A 21,117-nucleotide genomic window follows, 5' to 3' on the forward strand; every position below is an offset into this window, starting at 1 on the left:
GTCCCCTTTAACCGCCTAACCCTGTCTAAACTAAAAGACAATACAAAACATTGTCAGATAACTGTCTGAACCATTTTTGTCAGAATAAAATATATACATTTTATTGATAAACATCTCTACCGATATTCAATATTAGCTTATTCAAAACACGGTGTGTAATTACAATGAGCTCGATGATTTGTTAAAAATGGACACAAAACAACGATGAAGACCAGCCCCATGAAGTTGTCACGATTGGTTCCTGTGTGCTGTGACACTTCACTTCAGTCCAGTGTGCACATACTGCTCCTTGTCGCACTCTTTCCCATCCATCTGTCTGACAGTTGTGTCATCAGTCAGTGGAACTTGTATTCAAGGAGAAGATTTTCTGAAGGATTGGTCCTGTTTTGTTTTTTTTTACCAAAAGTTCCAAAAGTAGAGATCACACTGCCTGCTTACATCATGGAAGGCTATATCTTTCCATCTGTAAGTACTGTGTGCAGTGTTTCACTATGGATATAAATCATTTACCATTCTTAAATTGTCAAGTTTGCTAATAAGTGATAACGTTGTGTTTCTACATCAATTATTCTAGTGGTGGGCGAAATGTTTTCTATGGACTAAAATATAATGTAGATTTTATCATCCCTTTATGGAACTTTGAAGACATTGAACACCAGCTATTTTATAAATGCAACCAATGCATTTATGAACAATATCTGGCCTTCATTAAAGAGATGCCTTAACCTTAATCTTCTCCAGGCATCAGAGAACATACCCCCGTATGAAACCGAAAACTATCGACCTCCTTTGGAGTTGAACTCATACCTCACTGCTGTTGGAGAACCCCATGAAGGTGAGTTATAATAGACATCGATATGGCTTATTGACTGGTGACACTAAATTGTTCAAAACAAAAGCCTACATACAAATGTTGGTCAGGCTTATGAATGGCATTTTACTTTTTTGATAGAGGGGCTGTTATAACACCCTTTATGAGATCTGTCTCTGAGCCACATGGGTAAAATTGTCCATTATAAGCCACGCATGAAGATCTGTTGATGAAATACATATTTTAAAAGATGGACTCAAAGATGCATGAATTATTAAGGTTTCATAAATGCTTTACAAATGTGTTACCATTCCCACGCTGAGTGAATTATGTTCAAATCTGGACATTTGTCTGACAATCCTCATGTACCTTTCTTCTTGGTTAGAAAATGTATGGGAGTACCACCACGGTGTCCAGCAGACAGAATTTGAACAACCTCCAGAAAATAATTTAACAGAATTACAGAGTGTTCGATCTCAACGTTTTGATCATTATCAATATGTGGACACGCAGCCTCCACACTTTCCCCTAGACCCCGCGCTTGGAGTCCTTTCAATATCACCTCAGGTAAGTTTGACTTAATTAAGTAAGCATATCACAAAACGAATGACTCAAAAGATACTGTGCCTGCAGTGTTATGTTAACCACAGTAGCCTAATCTCTGTCTAAGATGTTCAGGGCAATAGTGAAACAAGGAACACGGACATTTGTGTGCAGACAGAATATTGCTCAACGTGTCCTTTTCCTGAGTGAAGACACATTAGGCCCCACTGCTTGCAGTTTTGTGCAGACTCACCAACTGTTGAATTGTGGATACATTTTGATATACCCGACTTATTGAGAAATCACCCCTAGAAAAAGAAGGTTTAGTGAAAGAAAAAAAAGGAAAGTACAGAAATTCAAAGTTAAATTCCCAGAAGTCAAGATATTTAATAAATACATAGTGGCTTTTAACTTTAAACTTGTCGCAAGGACATGGAAAGGCTGTAAAAACATAGCACAGGGAATTTTAACTGTATTTTCTCCACATGGCAAATTCATGCCATTTGACATTTGCTTCTGTTCAAATCTGCTCCTGTTGACTGTACTGTAATGTAACTGTGGGGGTTTGTTTGACTGAAACCAAAGTACTTCCTATATTAGTCCTTGGAAAATTGACCTCTGTCATGATCTTCTTCTCCACCCACTATACAGATACCATATTACAGCCATGCCTTGTGTTACCAGTATCTGCCCACTGTGTCGCCTGCCCATTATTATTCAGAGGAGGAAGACCAACCTGTACGCAGTCCTCCTCTAGAGGTATCAGAAGGAGAGTACGACCAAGAAGACCACCTGCCTCTACTCTCATTGAGAGACTCCAGTGAGTACAGTAACAAAAGGGTCATGTCGTTTGGGTTCAGATACAGATGTTAAAACTTTTAAATAAAAGACTCAACTTAACGTTTATATATTTGTTATCCAGGCAACAAAAGGAAGATCCGTTTGTACCAGTTCCTATTAGATCTGCTAAAGAATGGAGACATGAGGGACAGCATCTGGTGGGTGGACCAAGACAAAGGCATCTTCCAGTTCTCCTCCAAACACAAGGAAGCATTGGCCAGCCGCTGGGGCACCCAGAAAGGAAATCGCAAACGAATGACCTATCAAAAGATGGCTAGGGCCCTTCGGAACTACGGCAAGACTGGAGAGATCAAAAAAGTGAAAAAGAAACTGACTTATCAATTCAGTGGGGAAATACTGAGGAAACTGTACAGAGGGGAGACGTTTCCCTCACTCACACAATGATATTCATCCAATACTTCAAATCAATAACAATAATCTATGTCCAAGCCATTTTTTATATGTGTGTGTGTGTGTGTGCGTGCGTGTGTGTCTTTGTGACTGTGGCCCGATTATCTTGCGAATGTGGCACTGTAGGAAGTTGAAATACGCAGTTGTATTCCACAGGACCCAATCCTGTGCTGTGTCGCATGTTACCTTGTTTGGATTATATGTTTGCAATAACTACAAACAGGCTATAGCCTGTATAGGTCTATATATAGGCCTATATATAGGCCTATAAATGCGGACGTCGCACTTGCTGCCATGTCGACCTGCAACAAAAGCGATGGATCTCGCGTGCCGCCAACTGGTGCACCAGTATCCTATTCCTAATTATTTATTTTACGTAATTGTTAATTTACCTTTAATGTTTAGCAGCAACAACAACTCACTTGGCTACACGTTAGCTTTCTAAATGAATGGTAAGGATGGAACAATAGTATATTAACCGAATGTGTTCTTCTGTTGTTTTCTTGTATCTCAGTAGGGCTCGTCTTGATCGACAATAAAACAAACCGTCATGTATTAATGTTCCATTTTCTAGCACCAGGACTCTCAATCCCCAGTTTGTCACTTTGATTTAGGCCTATAGGCAACAACTTTTAGGTTTACTATTTAAATGCCCAATTGTGTTGGTAAATCTCGTTTTTGCCTAGACAACCACATCAGTTAGGCTACGGTGAAGAGCAACACATAGAAACTGAAATGACTAATTAGGCCATGTATTCTCGGGCGAGGTGCCATGAAAAGGTTTAGCCAATAATGTTTTCATGTTTACATAAAAAAAAAACGAAACTAAAATAAATTTGAAGAACTTTTTATAAGGTCCGCAGTTGTACTCCCCCCCTCCTCCTCCCTCCTCCGTTCAGAGGAGAAGGTCATTGGTCTGTAGCGCTACGCCAATGAACAAGTTTCGTGTTGACGTACTCCAATCATTGGCCAATGAGAGGCAAATGATTGTTTCGGTGCAAAATTTGAAACGAGGTGGCGAATCAGTCTGGTAGAATACGTTTCAGAAGTTGAACTCTTTTGGGGTTGTGTTTATAAGACACGTTGCATTTAAGTTGGAAAACTAACGAGATCAAGTATATTCAGAACCGGGACCATGAGGAGAAGGTAAATCTTGTTTTCCTTCTTCGACTGTTTTAGCGAACGCCTGCAAGTGCAAGATCGACGACGTTAGTTAACCACTCGTTACTGTGTAGTCTAGCTAGCTAGCTAGGTCTACTAGCGTACTAGCAAGCTGCTTTCCTCTGTTTTCGCGTTAACATTTTATTACCGACTTCCGTTAATTGGGTTGAAGAACAAACTAAATCTATCCTGAATTTAAATATTGTAGTCTTATTAGTTGATATTATCGCTGCCAGGACGAGTGTCGTCACTGAGTCTTACAGGGTTGTAGCTATTAGCTCGCTAGCCAGTCGTGTTAATATTATATTCAGTTAAACTGGTTGCTTAACCGGTTTAAGGCCTAGATATTCACCTTTTTCGTCCGTGTAAGTATGTGCTAACTGGTCCACCACTTAACAAGTCTACTATAATTACAAACTAACATCGGAATGTTGCTGTTTAGTCAGCTCGCGTAGCCAGTAGTTACACGTATTTGTTTCTTATTCGTTTTCTCAGTGAAGTTCATGCTGCAGAGTCGGTGGCATGTCTGAATCGAGCTCTTAATCGTCTGAAGGACATTTGGGAAGAAATCGGCATCCCAGAGGATCAGCGACTACAGAGGACAGATGTTGTGAAAAAACATATCAAAGTGAGTCCAACCTTGCATGAAAGGATTTGTTGTAGTAAGTTAACCAAGCTTACGTTATATCTGCATCAACCAAGTTATCTGACTAGCTTGTTTGCTGACCAAAAGGACTTGCTGGAGATGATGATTACAGAGGAGGAGAGTCTCAGGAAGCGATTGTTGAGTAGCATCGAGGCTTGTAGCAAAGAGCTTGAGAGCCTGTGTCAGGAACTCCAACTACCACCATTTGAGGTAGGACAACTAAACCTTCCTGACACGTTAATATAATAAGTTAATAAGATAATAAGTTAATTAAATAATGAAGTGGATGTGTAGGATGCTTGCCATTGTGTGTAAGGCCTTGATTTTTTTTTCTTCTTCTTCTGAACGTTGGTGTCCCTAGGAAGAGGAGGGTAGCACCATGTTGCAGCTGGAGAAGGATATCAGGACACGGTTGGAGGTGATGACCAATCAGAAGAGCCAGAGGATCCAGCAGCTGAAAGCCTTCTGGAAGCAGGACCAGGAGCTTTGTGACATCATGTGCTCAGCTCCTTACTGCATCAGTCTGGAGTCAGTTCCGTCTCTGGAGCAGCTGGAGAGCTACCGTGCCTACCTGGACAGTGTCACCGAAGAGAAGGTGCCTTCTCAGTCATCCGTGGTGTCTGTTAGCTGGCAAACCATTTTCTAATATATATATATTTTTTATCCTAAGAGATAGGATGCATATATACCACAGACTTAGTGTTTTTGTTGTTTTGTGTTTTTCTAGGTGCGTCGACATGACGAGTTCATCGGCATCAAAAGGCAGATCATCCAGTGCATGGAGGATCTCGATCAGCTGCCTGACACCAGCTTTGAGAGAGACGTAGTGTGCGAGGACGAGGAGGCCTTCTGCCTGTCCAACGACAACATTGCAACCCTCAAACTACTGCTCGCTCAGGTAGCGTACACAGAGGCTTTGCTACCGCTACATTCTTAACAGGAACCAAACATGTCCGTGCAGCATCCAATGTGCGTGTGTTCATTTCCAGTTGGAGGAGCGCAAGGCTGAGAATGAGCTGCGCTGCTCTGCCTACCGCGCTAAGATTCAGGAGCTGTGGGAGAGACTGCAGGTTCCCCTGGAGGAGAGAGAAGCCATATCTGAACACATGGTCCTATCGAAGAAAACCAACCTGGATGCTGTAAGAAAGAGTCGTTATGGCTCAGTTGTAATGGCATGTTTTTAAAGACGTACGTTTCTGGTGTTGAAATGGAATGAAAGGGATGTGGTTGTTCTGGTCCTTCTCTCCCAGCTGCAAGCTGAGGCCGGGCGTCTAGAAGAGCTTAAGATCAAGAACATGCAGAACGTCATTGAGGCCATCAGAGCTGAGATAGCGCTCTTTTGGGAGAGGTGTTACTACAGCTCTGAGCAGAGACAAGCCTTTGTTCCTTACTTTGACGGTAACATAAACATCTTGGTGTGCGTTTTATATCCAAGTTTTTCTTATGGGGCTGGCTGGTCCTTAACGCATCACTTTGCACACAGATAATTTCACAGAAGAAAGTCTGAATCTTCACGAGGCTGAAGTTTTGAACCTCAAAAAACAATATGAGGATCACCAGGATCTCTTTGAGGGAGTCGGAAGGTGGCAGGAGAGCTGGATGCTGTTTTTGGAACTAGATGTGAGTAACAGGATCAGTATATTATTAATATTTTTTTCTCCCTGCAGATGGTTTAGCTCAGTGATTTATCTTTTATTCATTTATACTTGTACACAGAAAAAGGCAACAGATCCTTCTAGGTTCAACAATCGAGGAGGGAATCTTCTGAAAGAGGAGAAGCAGAGAGCCGACCTTCAAAAAAGTTTGCCAAAGGTAACGAGACCGTTTACCAGACTGGTGGCCTTGCTTCATATTTTCTTCTTGGTTGGCAAGTGTTAAGGAATCCTGCTTGATGTGATTGTGTCAGTTGGAGAAAACCCTGAAGACCCAGATTGACCTGTGGGAGCAGGAGCAGGGCAGGGACTTTTTAGTCAATGGTCAGCAGTTCATCCAGTATGTACAGGAGCAATGGCAAATCCTCCAGAATGAGAGGGAGCAAGAGAAACTAGAAAGGGTGAGTCTAGAATCTTCATAGCGGCTGATTAACATCTAGATATGAAAGAGAAGGGGGATTGCAATACTGAACTAACTCTGCGTGTGTAATAGCAACTGAAGAAAACCAAGCAGTTTGAGAAAGACGTGCTGTTTGGAACCACTGTGAAGACGCCGTCCAAAAGACGTCTGGCAGCTACACCCACACCGAGCAAAACCAGAAAGGTAATACAGGGCAGGTGGAAAAATTTGCATCTTATTTGTTAATTGTTTGTATTCATCAGATCTTTTTGGCCTTTCTCTTATTGACGTTTTCTTGATCCTGCTGCTTCAGTCAACAATGGTGTTTTTCACAGTTGCATGGTAAGAAAACGTAGTGATTCCCTGTTTACCCCCCTGCCCTTTCCATCTAGCTAAATTCCACCTGCAGCATCTCTACTCCCAACAGTACGCTCCGCTCTGGAGGAAGCACTTTCCAGTCTCCTGCCCTACGACCGCCTCTGTCCATCAGTAAGGTGAGAACAGCCCGGAACCTTCCCTGGCTCTGACACCAACATTGTCTCAGAGAACTCAGAATCAGAAGAATTTTAATGCCTGTGTGTTCCAACACAGATTCCTGGACTGCGCACCCCTGCACGTGCCAGGACTCCTCGGGCTCAGGAGAGGAACAAGGAGAACATCTCCCACCTTTATGGGACTGCTCTGGGCGGTACTTTAAGACCACCAGCTAGCCCACACCGGAACTTCAGCATCAACTCTGTGGCCAGCACCTATTCAGAATTTGCGGTAACTCTTTTTGTATATTTAAGACGTATGCTGCTGATGATGATTATTCCAGCAACACACAATCCAGTCCGATTTTGTAACTGGTAAAATGAAGAAACTCTGCAGGTTACCAATAATTGACTTGCTTTATCTTGTGATGTGACAATGTTGTCATTGTCATCATTAACTTTGAATCAAATTGTTCATTCTATTGTAGAAGGAATTTGTCAACATTGATTCCCCCGTCATTAAAAGGTCTGTATTTAAGTGTACTTACGCCGTGTACCATTCACGCTCACCCCACTAACCAACATGGCATGTAAAGTACATCTACTTTTCAGCTTTACCTCCTGGAGGACACGCTGAGTCCTGTAATCTGAATGTTTTAGAGAAGGCAAGCGTTTATGTAAACTCTTTGAATTGGGCTGTGTGTTGCTGGAAAATCAGTTCTTTACCCTTCCACTTTTAACAACCCGGTCTGCTTGGTGTTTTTGTGTTCTGACAGTTCACTTATTCACCTCAAACTTGCTGTTATGTGCATGGAAAATGATTTGAGGCAAATGAATATAGGAGTTTATAGTATGGCTACAAGTTTTGTTTGTGGTAACATTTTGTCTTTGTCCCCAAAGCGAGACCTTTCAAAGGTCTCCAAATCTACGATCATCCAGACAGGACACCTGAACTCTACAGTCACTCATCTCTGAGGGCCGGGCCAGGGGTGCACTCTGAGTCGACCAGCTCAACAGTGCCCCCAGCATTATGTTAACACTGTTGGAGTCTGAAATGTCTTTGAAGGAAAGTTATAAATACAATGAATGTAACTCCAAGTTGACACGATTTTTATTTTATGTTATTATATTACTAGAGATTTTTAAGCTTCTTTGGCTTCCTGCTGAATGACACGTGGGACTGCAGAACAGTTTTCATGAAACTCTGTCCTTTCTTTTATATTGCTATTTCATCATTTGCAATTTGATGCAAACTTATTGTATAAATGTTTTGGGCTAGCTGATCATGAGTTTTTCCCTCTCAACTTTGACTATACACTTTACACTACATCTTTTTGGTGTTATCTTTAAGGTATTTTAAGTGCACAATCTGCTGTCTGCACTGCTGCAATAACAGCACTTGTTTTAAACATATGAGTGTAATTGGTGATCTGCAAACTGTAAATAAATGTTTTGTTTCAATATCTGAGTGTTTTGGGAAATATATCGGTGTTTCCCTCAGGGTCTTAAAAAGTCTAAAATTCTCAACTTTTAATTTCACGTCTAAATTAAATGTAAGACCTCAGATGAAAATCTGTCTGTTTTTACCCTCGTTCATTTCTAGAAATGCTGGCCGCAGAAAGTTATTACAAAGTAGCAAAAAATGTTGTCGTAAAGGGCGTAGCCAGAATAATCTTTTTGGGTAGGCCTAGAAAAATATGGATAGGCATCTTTTCACTTTTAATATTTTTTTGTTGTTGACTTATTTACTTTGTGACGTGCACCCGGTGGATAATGTTTCTGAGATATTTTCGTTTTTGGGTAGGCCTTAGAACAAATCTTCCCTGGTCGTAGCCTACGAAGAGGAGCTCTCGACAGACCAGGGATCGAATTATGGGGGGGGGTGGTTGAGCCCCCTAATTAAGACTTGGACCGCCCCAAAAGAGGTAACAACAAGTCAGGGGGGTTGATACATTTATATATCGTTCTTACCTGTAATCCTAAATATTACTTTACGCCCTAGAGAATAAGATGACTCCCCCGTTTATCATTGTATAATTTGCACTCTGTTCAATCAATCTGTACAATCTTCCTGAGATTGACAAGCGTTTGGCGGAGAGGAGACAATATTTATGAAACTGTGAAGTTGAAGTCCCACATCTCACATGACCACAATGTAACTTAAGTTAAAATAAACAATTTAAAATGTGTATTTGAGTTTTGAACCCAGGCTGTTGTGGTATTGCACCAGCGTGTCTGAAAGAGCATGCATACTAGCCCAGTGAGTTGATTAGGGGAGCCCTGCTTTCTTCTAGTTTTCTGTCACCCCAACTCTACAGGTTGTTACAACTAAATAGTTTAATGTCAAATGTTGTGTTAAGTGGACATTGTTATGATCCCTGATAGCTCAGGGGTTAAGGATGAGGGCTACTGTATGAGGGGTTATGTGTTCAAATCTGGCTGAAAGGTATTCTTACAGCTCCATTTTTGCTCTTGGATAAATACTGTACAACTCGACTTATAAATAAAACTGATAAAAGGTACATTTCTTTAAAGACTCTTGGTTGAGCCTTTCCTGGTAGAACAGTTGGGTACCTGGAAAGAAAGTTGGGAGAGAGGATCTGGACAATCAGGTAGTGCACTGTGGTTACAGGGATCTGGCCACAAATGTGTTTAGCACAACGCTCTGTACTGGTTGTTGTGGTTTAGGCCCTTGTTCTCAACCCTCTCCAGCCCACAGTCCCCCTTCTATATACTTGGAAATAACATATATATTACTCAACGGATATCAGTTAAATTAATTATCATTTTGTTTGTGCAATATTTGAACCAGGGGTACTGTGTTTGGCATTAGACTCGATGGTACACATGCTTACCCACTGAGACACAGAGGTTTCCTGCAAATTAGCTTTCTACAAGATGGTGTAATTGCCCTTATGACACTACTGAAAAATCTACCAGCTCATGGCTTTCTTGGTCCATTATCTGTTCCATGTCATGGTCAAACACAATGACAAACATTTGTAAAGTGAATTTCTTTATTGACAAATATTCCAATATCTTAATACTAATGTCAATATGTAAGCCTAAAAATAATTGACTCAGATCTGCATTCTTACTATATTCCATCAACTGCATTTCATTTAGGTACAAGATGTGCTGTGACTTAAGCCACCCTTGTCATAAGCTCCTCCAGGGCCCTCTCACGGTGGTTTTCATGGATGAGCAGCACCTCCTTAATAGCACTCAGCTGGAAGCCCATCTCATTGAACTGTGTCAGGAGACGCAGGAACTCTGCAGCCTGAAATGGTAAAGTACACTCAAGCACCGAGAAGTAAACACGAGGAGCTAGCTGTCACTGCTGTCTGTGTTCGTTACCTTGCTCTCACTGTTCTGGAACATCTCAAGTGCCTCTTCTACCTGTGTCTCATCGTAACCCAGCTCACATAACCGCTCACTAGCAACCAGGTAGTTTATGATCTGTGGGCACAAGACCAGGATACTGCTACCAGTTTCCTGTTCTATCAGAACGGGCAAGTCACCACTGTTCTATCAATTAGTTAACAGCAATTTAAAGGATCTCTAGAGCTGATCACAGTTTACTGTATTGTCATCTACATATGTCCTACTTTCTCTGGACTGCTGTAGCCTGTCTTCTGTAGGGCCAGGATGGCTGTGCGTAGATGGTACCCCTGCCTTGTGATGACCTCCAGTAGCTCTCTCTCTTTCTGGCTGAAGGCTGAGAGAAGCTCTGCAGGTGAATCCAGTACCAGGCCATGGGCGGTTCTGGGCCGAGGAGCCTGTAGAGTAGAGCGGATGAAAAGGAATAGTTTGAGTATGCGCTACGTAGCAGACACTTTAGCCAGTGGGGTCAGATGGCTGAGCGGTTAGGTAATCGAGCTATTTATCAGAAGGTTGCGGAAGGTTCGATTCCCGGCCGTGCAAAACGACGGTTGTGTCCTTGGGCAAGGCAATTCACCCTACTTGCTTCGGGGGGGAATGTCCCTGTAAGTCGCTCTGGATAAGATTGTCTGCTAAATTACTAAATGTAATGTAAAGTAGTGGCACACACGACTAATACAGTTTATAGCATGTCCCCTCCAGTCTAGTCACAGCAAATAAATGCACTCAGAAAATATCAGAATTGGCTCACCCTGTTGCTGTGGTTTTTGACAATGGGCCCTGCTGAGGACGGCCGAGGCAGCTGAGGTCTGGAAGGAGGAGAGCAGAGACAAGGACAAGAGCAAGGCAGCTGAAGGGGCAGGGAGTTCTTTCTTTCCTTGGAGAATTGTAGGTGTCTCCTCCTGCTCGGCCTCTGGCCATGGGCTTGTGGACTGCTGGAGTGAGACGGCTCCAATCCAGAGAGGGAGGTCTGCATGCTGTCCTGGAGGGTTGACAAGGAAGCCCTTTTGTGGCGGCCCAGGCCTCGAAGAGACACAGGGTTGGAGCGGTGAGATGAGGGGTCACCATGGGGGTCTTTGAGTCTGGATAAAGGGTGTTTCGGCGCTGTACCTCTCAGCATTTCACACAGAGAGGGGTGAGGCCGGTTCTCCTCGCCTGACGAACCCTCGTCGTCCTCGGAGTAGCCGGCTTCGTGCTCGGAGTCAGACCTCATTAGCCAGACGCTGCGCTGGCGGTGGTGTATGTCAGCAGAGGTCAGGCTGTGGCTGCGCGGTCGGAGGACGGGAGCCCACAGGTCACTGCTCTTGAGGTTGGCCAAGCGTCTCTCCTGGGGACTGCTGAACATCAGCCAGTAAGGAGGGCAGGAGGCGGGTTCTCCTGCGAAGGGGGGATGAGCGGCTCGCTGCTCCTTCAGACAGCCACTCTGAAGCCCCGTCAAGATCCAGTTTTCCATGGTGAACTCATACTGCCGAAAAGAGCAACAAACTCTTCAGCGATACATTATTTCATATTCTCACATAAACACAGACTTGGTTGACACATTCGCAGTTATTCATGTTCATTTTTAACAGCTAAGGAATGGGAAAGTACGTTAAAAAGGCCTCAGTATACGGCCATCTGTGTTCACGCTCTGGTGGGCTAACCTCTGTGCTTCTTAATATCTGGAGGTAGTCGGGTACGGTGATTTCTGGAGCTGTGACCAAATCCACCTCCCCCAAGGGCTCTGCCAAAGAGCCCAGAAGAGTCTTAAAGGGAACTCCCTCCAAGTAGTTCATTCTGCACCAAAACACAGTAACAAAAACACCTACAGATGTTTCAAAATCAGAGTCCAAAAGTGATCAGTTTGTACTGACAGGGAAGGCACAGTAGGCAAAAGATTGTTAAAAATATTTAAGAATACTAGGCAGCTCTTTCACTCCAATCATTTTAAATTATTGATCAGATTATTTGCATTTTAGAGACACTCACCTCTATGTGAATAGTATTCACTCTAGCGTGTCCACCGTGTTGATGTGAAACACTGACAGGTGCATAGTGGCTAATACTGAGGTGGGATAAGACCGGCTCGTTCTTTTTAATACGTCAGTAATAATCATACGTCAACAATAAGCCCATTGCATAAGAAATGTTTACAAACACACGGTGTACAAATCATGAACATCTTGTTCCTTCCACAAAGAGGAGGTGGGGAATTTATAGCTTTTCATCACTGTCACATCAAACACTTTGAGGAATAGATGTAATGGAAACCATTATCTCCCCCAGATACACATTATGTAGATTTGTATTTATTTATGTGAGCACATAACATTCTGCTCCTTGTCAACATTGTCTGTTTATTGGCGTGCACGTCTGAAAATGAGCGAGCAGGGAGGGAAGACAGCAAGTCAGAGAAGAGGATTAGGAAAATGCTGAGGTGTTGCTAAAAATGAGATTACAATACTCAGATATTAAGCTTAGGCACGAATGGGGTCTTTGGTGCCCTCTAGTGGTTTGTAATCACTTAAATTAAATCTGACCCAACATTTTAATTTAATAAAACACTGAATGTCTGTACAGATATACATTTTATTTATATATTTAAACAATACCACGACACGTTTTAGATTCACAACTTTGGGGCATACAGAAGATTGAACTTTGAACTTAGAGAAAAGCAATTTTGAAACATAACTTAAAGCATATATGAATTTAAATCAAATTAAAAGGTACAATCCTAAATTAAATCTCATTTCATAGAACATGTAGGTGGACAGCAGCATGGTTTAGTCCAAAGACTGTGCTAGGAAAAAAAGGCAAAGATTACAGAGTAGTCTACTGAAGTACGATTTACAGGCGGCATCACTTAAGGTGAGGTTCCTAAACTTGACCAAATGCAGGAAGGTTTGCTGTGTCGATTCAGTGGTGTGTAAAGGAGTCTGAGGGTATCCTTTCGTACATTCTACCGGAGAGGCTTGAGATAGAAAATAAAACACACAACAAACTTTTTCGAGTGTTTTAAAAAGGTAACAAGTTTCTAGTCCTGCTGTTTAGTGTGCTGGTGTGGGCATACACTAAAACGAGTGATGAGATAATACAGGTTGCCTCGTGATACAAACTGATAAATTCTAAGTATGCGCCACTGCCCTACATTTACGAGCTCATTTTATTATCAACACCATTATTAAAATGGTGAGTAAGAAAACATCAAAATACTGATGTGAATATTGAATAACATGACAACAGGGCATTAGCTGCATCATGTAACAAGAAAATGTTGAAGCAGAATATTCCTAACCCTATGCCCTTAAGTGTACAATATGATCCCATTATGATAATTTGATTCCCTTGCCTTACAACCTATCACCCCCAAAAAAGAGAAGGCAAATCTCCTAGCTACTAATCCTTTTAAGAATAAAATTGCATTATCTTTTAGATAGATAAAATTGTTAACAATCCGCAAAGATTGAAAATGTACCAGGTTGAAGTCCACCTTGTTAGTTGTGCACCTCCTGTTGTTACAGATTAACTCCTGGATTCATGGGACCAATAGGACACGTGTCGGATACAAATCCTGTTATTTACGCAGACAACTCAGTGAGAACGTCCAGGATGTGTTCTCTTTACTACAGCCTCCAAGGCCTGTCTGGGGTCTCAGGGCAGGGTTATGAGGAGACAACAGCTGGTTTCCCTCTAAGGGTTCTAAGGAATCTAATGATTTGAGGCTGCAGTCGTTAGGAGTTCTCGGAGAAACAAACAGGGTGGATCAGTTGTTGGCTGCGTCTGCTTGTCTGGGCCAGTTCTCCTCCTCAATGCCGGAGTCGTATTCCTCCTCGGTAGACACCTTCACTGGAGCCCTAGAAGTCAAATGTGAACCTCAGTTCAGCTTTCCTTTCACGTGGCTGGGCTCTGCAGAGCTTGGCTGTGCAGCACGTAAGGTTTCTGACCTAGGTAGGAGGCATGAAAAGGTCGCAATCTACAGTGGGGGAGAGGAGTCAAATAAGATGTGCTCTGACCTGACGTATCTGGGCTCTGATTTCCCCTGGACGACATCTTTGGTCAACTCTACAGCCATGATGTCCGAGTGAGGAACCTCAAACATGGGCTCCAGGAGCAGCTTTTCCTGTGGAGAACAGTTCACAAAACGTTCACAACAAAGACACAGCATAAAGGCCAATGCACACTGCAATGTCTGAAATTCGTATCCGAAATGTTCGCACGTAAAAAAAAAAGTCAAAAACACTTTCGTCTGTCTAAAGAAAGTTCGGATCGGGTTCGATTTTCTGCGTTTTCGCATCCATAGCCAGCATTTTGATGGGATTTTTGGAAATTGAGAGCCACCGGAGGTTGAGGCTGACGATTGCGAAAATACGCATACGAAAATTTCGCACTCAGTGTGCAAGGGCCTTTAATGTACGTCAACTTGTTTGAGACCGTTTGTTTCCTCTCGTACCATAATCGACCTCAGACCACGGGCTCCAGTCTTCCTCTCCAGGGCCAGCCTGGCGATGGACTTCAAGGCATCTGCAGTTACACTGAGCTCACACTGGAACACAAAATCACACACTCGTCCAATGAATCAGTGATGAACACATTCTGTCTCAACATGCCAACCTAAGAAGAAACACACTGTGATATTTGACAATTTGGAGTCATAAAACCAGAAAATATAGTCTTTTTGTCAGGTGGGTGACAGGTAGATGGAAGACAGGTCAGGGGGCCCTGGTGCCCCTCCCCTGCAGGGGCAGTGCTATTGGGGGGGGGGGGCAGTGTGACCCCAGTGACAACAAGCTTGGACCCTCATGGCCCCCCTACATGTAGAGTCTGAATAATTATAAACATGGCACTTTGACTGTTAATGTGTGAAGAAGTGAAAAAACTATTCGACAACACTAAAGTTTAACGTAACTGGCCCCTCTTAAAGTACAACCCAGCTTGCCCGCCCGCCCGCCCCCCCCCGCTGAAATGGTCTAGACTCTCCCCTACTCCAGGCCTCACCTTGTCCATGCTGAAGAGAGCCTGGTACTGGGGCACCACGGCGTTGCGGGGCTCCGTCAGGATGCGCACCAGCGTCTCCTCGTCCAGGCTGTGCAGAGGGACCACCACGGGCAGGCGGCCCACAAACTCTGGGATCATCCCGAACTCGATCAGGTCCCTGGCCTCCACTAGCTTCAGCAGCCGGTCCTTCTCCTCGATCTCAGCCAGCGTATCCGTGTCCCCGCTGCTGTTGGCCTGGTCGGCCGCCGCCGCCGCACGCCGCCCCTTCCCCATGTTGGAGGGGGTGCCAAAGCCCAGGTACTGCAGGTACACACAGGAGGAGGAGGAGGGGGAGGAACAATACACACTTTATGAGCATCACGTTTCCGGAACGTTCACCTATTTAGGTGATGACGCCCAGATCTCGGGTTAGGGATCCGAGCAGGTCTGTTAGGCCTCACCTTTTCGTTCTTTCTCCTGCTGATGATTCTGTCAAGTCCATTGAAAGCACCCGATGCGACAAACAGGATGTTCGTGGTGTCTATTTGAACGGTCTCTCCTCTTAGCTTCCTGGAGTTCTTCTCAGGAACATTGACGATTGTGCCCTCCAGCAGTTTGAGAAGTCCCTGTATGAGTAAAAACACACTTTACCCCGAAACTACATAAAACACAAGGAAGAGAGATAACAATGGTATCTGGGACATTCTAATGTTTCTTACTAACCTGCTGGACTCCTTCCCCCCCAACATCTCTGAGCTGGTGAATGCCAGGCACGCTGCCAATCTTATCCACCTCATCCAGGAACACTATCCCTGCACAGGGAAACCACAGCTCAGTGTTACATCATCGCCATTAGAACACTGGGCGCAAAAGAACATTCTCTTTCTAAATAGTATTTTAGACATGTGACTGCAAACAGTCTGTTGGACAAAACGCCAGCCATGTGTCACCATTGACAACTTAACAGTTCTGACAGCTGTGTCATCTTGTGTTACCCACCTTGCTGCGCTTTCTCCACTGAGTAGTTTGCATCCTGCAACAGTTTGGCAATGACTGACTCAATGTCCTCCCCTACATATCCGGCTTGAGTCAGAGTGGTGCAATCACATATCGCAAAGGGAACATCGAGACACCTCGCCAGGGTCTGAGCCAGCAAGGTTTTGCCTATGAAACAGGAAAATACGATATATTTAACTGAGTCTTGACATAAAATAATAAACAACAACAACATTTTTTTTTTCATGGTCTTATTTGACCATGGCATGAGGAACATGGTGACGTGATGATTCCCAACAGACCTGATCCAGTCGGACCCAGGAGCACAATGTTGCTCTTCTCCAGTCTGATGTCCGTGTGTGTGGAGTCCAAAACGTCCCCGCCCCTCCTTTCCTGAGGTGCCTGCTGGGTAGCCTGCTGCTGCATGGATGCGCCCAGGGCGTTACCATGGGGACTGATCCCAGCAATCTGCAGTAGTTCTACAACATACACAGTTACAAGTGACCTGTTTAGAGTGGGATCACCACAAACGTTGTATATACACACTCTGAATATTTTTTATAAAGCCGCTAAACCTAAAAATACATTTGTGCATTTGATTCATTTAGCAGACTCTGAAATCCAAGCGACGTACAAATAGTGGATTTAGAAAGGATAGTAGAAGATGTGAAGTGCACAGCTCTACAGTATATCAGTGGTCAGTCAAGGAAGTCTGTATTTATTAGCAGAATAACAAAACGACGACTGTGCACTGATAGAAAAGTCCTTAAACTGAATAAATTCCATTGCGGAAGTAAGATTCAATTGAATGAGTACGGAATTGCATAATCCGAGTAGTGAGGAGTCACTCTCATGGCAAACAGTGGGCAGCAACAGGTCCAAGATCCATCTATGAATACATTTCCAGCACAGCACTATTGTGGGCTTACTGAATGGAAGCACACAGGACTAGGAATTCAGATGCACTTTATCTAGGTCATTGGGACATCTAATCTCCCTCTGTACACAACATTCAGTGCAGGACAACAGATTAATTTGCTTCTATTCATGAGACCAGTTCCAGAACCATGTCACATCACAATGAGTGTCTGTTAAGTTTGGCATTTGTGCAATTTATGAGATCAAACAAAATATTGGACACCTGAAGCCAATACGAGAAATTTACTAGGGAGTGCCGATCACTTACTTGTGAATCGGTATTCATCCTCACGTCTTCTCATCTCTAGTTCTACAAGGAGAGGATGAAATTACCAACATAGCTATCACCATTCTATGCTCCAATGACTTGATTCTATATAACACAATTCTTAAATCTATAAAGAAAGCAATAAAACAAATGAACCATTGGACAAATGCCAAAGCATAGAGACAAAGAAAATCAACTGTTTTGACCCTAAAAAGTATGACTGAACACTGAGTGACAAATGTCAACACTAAAGTTTGTGGAACATGTAGAACGAGTTGGTTTGCCTGACAGAATGCTGACCTCTGGGCGTCAAGGAGGCCTGTTTCTCCACCTCCGCCTGCTGTTGGCTCCCTGCTGGGATGTTGTTGTAGATCCGTTTGTAATGGTTGTACACAGCCACGGCTAACACCTTCTTAGCATAGGACTGACCGACAACGTATTTGTCGAGGTATGCGTATATCTGAAAAGGAATGTTACAACTTCATATCTTTCCAACTATCAACTTAAAAGCATTTGTACATACACCTGCTTATAATTCACACTATCTTTGTGAGATATACACCAGCATTTTTCTGTTGAGACAACTTCTATTCAACTAATTCCATTAGTTGGCCATCTAACCTTTTTAGGTGGCGGGGGTGGTTTCTGAGCGAAAGCCAGTTTCACTGCTTCAGCAGCAGACTCTGCCTCTTTGTTTAAACCTTTCTTGGAGTCAGTCTCAGAGAGGACCACAAAAAAGTGATGGCATTTCTCACATTTCACAAATCGTGTCGATGCTGAGGAAGTAAAACCAAACATTCAGATATCGGCAGTGTTCTTTTCTTTTCAGTACCTAGAATGGATCTATGGGGTTATAATAGTTATCTTTTAAACTTATTTGATGATTTAATCTTTTTTTCTTTTTTTAAAAGGTACTTACAGACAAAGGTCTCTACATGTGTGCAGGGATCTCCACATTTGGGGCAGCGTAGTTGGCTTCCTCCCTTCCCTGAGCCCCCAGAGGAGCCAGACGATCTCTTCCCTTCACTGATGCTTTTCTAAATGTATTTAAAAAAATATATAGAGAAGACAGAAAAACACTGATATAAAAACGAAAAACAAAGAAAATTTGGTGCATATTTTCCATTTACTTTGAATCTTACATGATGTATTACAGTAATATCTTAGATTACATAATTGATTGTAGATATTCAATTAAATGTACCTTTCCACCATCACCAGAGCCATCCTTTGTGGTGCCATCTTTTGAGGCAAAGCAGACTGCAGTTTCAGAAAAGGATCTCACTTTGACCCTGGACGGTAAATATGTTTCACGCGATCCTGGTCTACTCAAGGAATAGAGCTGAATCCGTGAACATGAGAACCCTGTAAAACGTGACAATATAAATATTGTATAAACATGTTTAAAATGTTCAAATAAAAATGTAACACACATTGTCTATGTATAAACATTTTAAAATCTATACACACTTACATCTTCAATCCAACCGACTTTACAACCATGTAGGCATATGTGACATTTCAAAAGAAACCTGGGTACCCAACATCTTGAGTAATGATTCAATTATGCATAAAAAGGGTCAAGTAGTTGGGTATCGTGCTAATCCAGAGTGGCAGCAACCGACTACACAAAGTAACAATCTAGTTTCGATTCTAATTATTCTAAAATATTGATACTAATAACAGAAAGAAAAAAAACTTTGTTGAAATGTACCTCTTTGTGCGGAATTGAAGAATATCCTCGCGGCCGAGGAACATGGGCAGGACATAGTAACTTAACCTCAAGGTCCTGGTGGAGGGAGGGGTAGACGGTATTGAGAATGACATAAGAGTAGTGCTAGCATGCTTAATTGTAACAATTCTATTGCACGTGCTAATGCGACCCTACGTGGGTACCACTAATAGCCTAGTTAATGGCTATGCTGGTCAACGTGCTAGCTACTGTAGCTAACTAGTCGGTAGCAGCTAGGCCAAATGCTGCTCAGACTCTTATTGCAAGGAAACACTGGCTAGTAGGGTAGCATAGCTACATGTTCAATATGAATAGGCAGCTACATCCAATAACATGCCTTCAACGCACGCGTTATCAGAAATGCTAGACTAATAATACCACCACCGAAATAACATTGAAACTCTGTTCCGAAATACAGATTAAAGTCAATACAAGAAATAGACTACTGCGCCCACAGCGGGCCTCGAGATTCACTCTTGGCTATTTAGCTCTCGGTTAGCTAGTTACTGACTACAGTATAGCAAGCGAGTCGACAGGTAAACAATCCACTGCTGACAGTGAGGCACGTCCATAGCTTCAGTGAACTATAATAAGCAGCTGGATAGGTGTTTACTTGACCAAACTACGATTATGTTAGCTAGCACTACTGTAGCTAACTAAATCCTGTGACTTTACTTACAGTGAGGAGGTACGACGAAATCAAACAAAACAACTTCAACCACAAATTGATTTTGTCGAGTCACTATTTCACGGACTTACAAGTGTTTAGCTAGTCCGCTAGCTAGCTAGCAATTATAGCAGGTCAATGTGTCATACCAATGTCACAATGTGCCGATCGATCGCATGGAGCTATGGTTATTCCCAGGCTCGAGGTCGTTTTTACCCCAGGTGGTAACAGACTTCATATGATGTAACGTTTGGTGTTATGAAATAGGTCAGTCGAACTAGCCTACGAGATCGAGGTTAACAGTTTCTCCTCTTGCGTTAGGAAACAACTAGGGTGCAACAGCAGTGTTGGCCTGGTTCTGTGCATCACATGTTAAAGGGGGCGCGCCCAATTTTTCCTTTATTATTGCTCAGTCTTTCTCACCTGTTCGGCCTACTCTCATACTGTTGCACTATTAACCAATCTGACGCTTGACAAAGAGTTGTAACGGTAATGTTTATTTAATCATAGAAATACAAATATAACATTATTTACAATATACTCTGAAATATATATACAGTATATAATACTATATAGCAGAAATTGATTCTACGAAAGATCTTTTTAGGACAAATAAGGACTGCTAAAGCGTTTGGAGAGAGTCAAATAAATCCTAGGATCCTATGGGGATTAGCTAAAGGAGATGGTATCCTATGGAGCCTATTGCTAAAAGGGATAGGATAACAACATTATGCTAACAGCAGTGTTTCCCACAGATTAGAAAGCAATTTGTGGCGGAGGTGGGGACTTTATTTTAAATTAAATATATATGTATTAGCTATTGCATGATATCCACCTCTCCTACTTTCTTCAATGTCTAACGAATCTATCTCTTTCTCTCCCTGACCCTGTCTTTATGCTTGAGCAGCACTGGTTGAAGTCTGAAAATATTGTAAACAATTTCTGCATATATGCAGGTAGCAACGCTAGTGCTAAATAGTTATTTAAATAACTATTTAGCTGGTCGGCTCCATGACGCCGGGTATAGGGCTCGTGAGACAGCTCACCAAAAGAAGGAACACACTTGTCTAACAGATTAAGACATGATCGTAGCTACCTAGCGAAAAGTAACCTCAACTATCCTAGAGTTAGCTATGGTACTAAGGCTCGCCGATATCGCATATCGTCGTTGCTAACGTGTGCTGACGTTGAGACTATGTGTATGTGAGAGACGCGTGAGTGACAGAGAGACGGAGGGAGAGCAGGGAAAGGAAATGCAGCTG

The 21,117-nt window shown here is 42.8% G+C and overlaps 4 protein-coding genes across 13 annotated transcripts; 2 read left to right on the plus strand and 2 right to left on the minus strand.

Moving 5' to 3' along the window:
* The first annotated feature begins 299 nt into the window (after positions 1–299).
* spi1a (Spi-1 proto-oncogene a) lies at positions 300–3,160 on the plus strand. Its single transcript, XM_084673326.1, has 5 exons — positions 300–465; positions 742–835; positions 1,197–1,378; positions 2,006–2,174; positions 2,277–3,160. The coding sequence occupies exons 1-5, from the start codon at positions 442–444 to the stop codon at positions 2,597–2,599; spliced, it is 792 nt and encodes a 263-aa protein (XP_084529452.1). The 5' UTR covers positions 300–441; the 3' UTR covers positions 2,600–3,160.
* Positions 3,161–3,597: 437 nt separating this feature from the next.
* LOC146259136 (protein regulator of cytokinesis 1-like) lies at positions 3,598–8,400 on the plus strand. 3 transcript variants are annotated; one of them, XM_084673290.1, is made up of 15 exons: positions 3,598–3,751; positions 4,262–4,394; positions 4,500–4,622; positions 4,774–5,007; positions 5,140–5,310; positions 5,402–5,551; positions 5,663–5,810; positions 5,896–6,032; positions 6,129–6,224; positions 6,319–6,465; positions 6,558–6,668; positions 6,857–6,958; positions 7,056–7,229; positions 7,426–7,463; positions 7,838–8,400. In XM_084673290.1, exons 1-15 carry the CDS (start codon positions 3,741–3,743, stop codon positions 7,887–7,889), a joined length of 1,827 nt encoding a protein of 608 aa, XP_084529416.1. In that variant the 5' UTR covers positions 3,598–3,740; the 3' UTR covers positions 7,890–8,400. The 3 variants fall into 3 exon arrangements, with proteins under 3 accessions (XP_084529416.1, XP_084529418.1, XP_084529417.1); XM_084673292.1 differs by lacking the exon at positions 7,838–8,400 and adding an exon at positions 7,550–7,804; XM_084673291.1 differs by lacking the exon at positions 7,426–7,463.
* A 1,536-nt stretch (positions 8,401–9,936) lies between these two features.
* Positions 9,937–12,740, minus strand: LOC146259137 (ubiquitin-associated protein 1-like). Of its 5 annotated transcripts, XM_084673314.1 has the most exons (7): positions 12,287–12,740; positions 11,962–12,094; positions 11,429–11,783; positions 11,070–11,341; positions 10,546–10,716; positions 10,295–10,432; positions 9,937–10,217 (listed from the first exon to the last, which is right to left on the minus strand). In XM_084673314.1, exons 2-7 carry the CDS (start codon positions 12,091–12,093, stop codon positions 10,083–10,085), a joined length of 1,203 nt encoding a protein of 400 aa, XP_084529440.1. In that variant the 5' UTR covers position 12,094; positions 12,287–12,740; the 3' UTR covers positions 9,937–10,082. The 5 variants fall into 5 exon arrangements, with proteins under 5 accessions (XP_084529440.1, XP_084529438.1, XP_084529436.1 ...); XM_084673312.1 differs by having other exon boundaries at positions 10,295–10,396; positions 11,070–11,783; XM_084673310.1 differs by having other exon boundaries at positions 11,070–11,783.
* Positions 12,741–12,866: 126 nt separating this feature from the next.
* On the minus strand, positions 12,867–20,207 carry clpxb (caseinolytic mitochondrial matrix peptidase chaperone subunit Xb). Of its 4 annotated transcripts, none has more exons than XM_084673287.1 (15): positions 19,948–20,207; positions 19,171–19,245; positions 18,661–18,821; positions 18,376–18,493; positions 18,078–18,232; positions 17,757–17,916; positions 17,457–17,498; positions 16,573–16,749; positions 16,274–16,438; positions 15,998–16,086; positions 15,736–15,900; positions 15,296–15,595; positions 14,751–14,843; positions 14,314–14,420; positions 12,867–14,154 (listed from the first exon to the last, which is right to left on the minus strand). In XM_084673287.1, exons 2-15 carry the CDS (start codon positions 19,223–19,225, stop codon positions 14,064–14,066), a joined length of 1,878 nt encoding a protein of 625 aa, XP_084529413.1. In that variant the 5' UTR covers positions 19,226–19,245; positions 19,948–20,207; the 3' UTR covers positions 12,867–14,063. The 4 variants fall into 4 exon arrangements, with proteins under 4 accessions (XP_084529413.1, XP_084529411.1, XP_084529412.1 ...); XM_084673285.1 differs by having other exon boundaries at positions 20,005–20,206; XM_084673286.1 differs by having other exon boundaries at positions 19,868–20,007.
* Positions 20,208–21,117: the final 910 nt, after the last annotated feature.

The sequence above is a fragment of the Hypomesus nipponensis genome, chromosome 14 (assembly GCF_054491055.1).
Source record: "Hypomesus nipponensis isolate SF chromosome 14, ASM5449105v1, whole genome shotgun sequence".
Taxonomy (NCBI): Eukaryota; Metazoa; Chordata; class Actinopteri; order Osmeriformes; family Osmeridae; genus Hypomesus; species Hypomesus nipponensis.

Coding starts and splice junctions, on each gene's coding strand:
- LOC146259137 (XM_084673310.1), bottom strand. CDS start 12,093: ATGAACTACTTGGAGGGAGTTCCCTTTAAGACTCTTCTGGGCTCTTTG. Junction 11,784..11,961: donor AGATATTAAGAAGCACAGAG/GTTAGCCCACCA, acceptor TCTTTTCGGCAG/TATGAGTTCACCATGGAAAA. Junction 10,218..10,294: donor TCCAGAACAGTGAGAGCAAG/GTAACGAACACA, acceptor TTACCATTTCAG/GCTGCAGAGTTCCTGCGTCT.
- spi1a (XM_084673326.1), top strand. CDS start 442: ATGGAAGGCTATATCTTTCCATCT. Junction 466..741: donor AAGGCTATATCTTTCCATCT/GTAAGTACTGTG, acceptor AATCTTCTCCAG/GCATCAGAGAACATACCCCC. Junction 836..1,196: donor TGTTGGAGAACCCCATGAAG/GTGAGTTATAAT, acceptor CTTCTTGGTTAG/AAAATGTATGGGAGTACCAC.
- LOC146259136 (XM_084673290.1), top strand. Junction 4,623..4,773: donor TCCAACTACCACCATTTGAG/GTAGGACAACTA, acceptor TGGTGTCCCTAG/GAAGAGGAGGGTAGCACCAT. Junction 7,464..7,837: donor GATTCCCCCGTCATTAAAAG/GTCTGTATTTAA, acceptor TTGTCCCCAAAG/CGAGACCTTTCAAAGGTCTC.
- clpxb (XM_084673287.1), bottom strand. CDS start 19,225: ATGTCCTGCCCATGTTCCTCGGCCGCGAGGATATTCTTCAATTCCGCA. Junction 18,822..19,170: donor CTTCAATTCCGCACAAAGAG/GTACATTTCAAC, acceptor CACGTTTTACAG/GGTTCTCATGTTCACGGATT. Junction 18,494..18,660: donor GCTCTGGTGATGGTGGAAAG/GTACATTTAATT, acceptor AAATACATTTAG/AAAAGCATCAGTGAAGGGAA.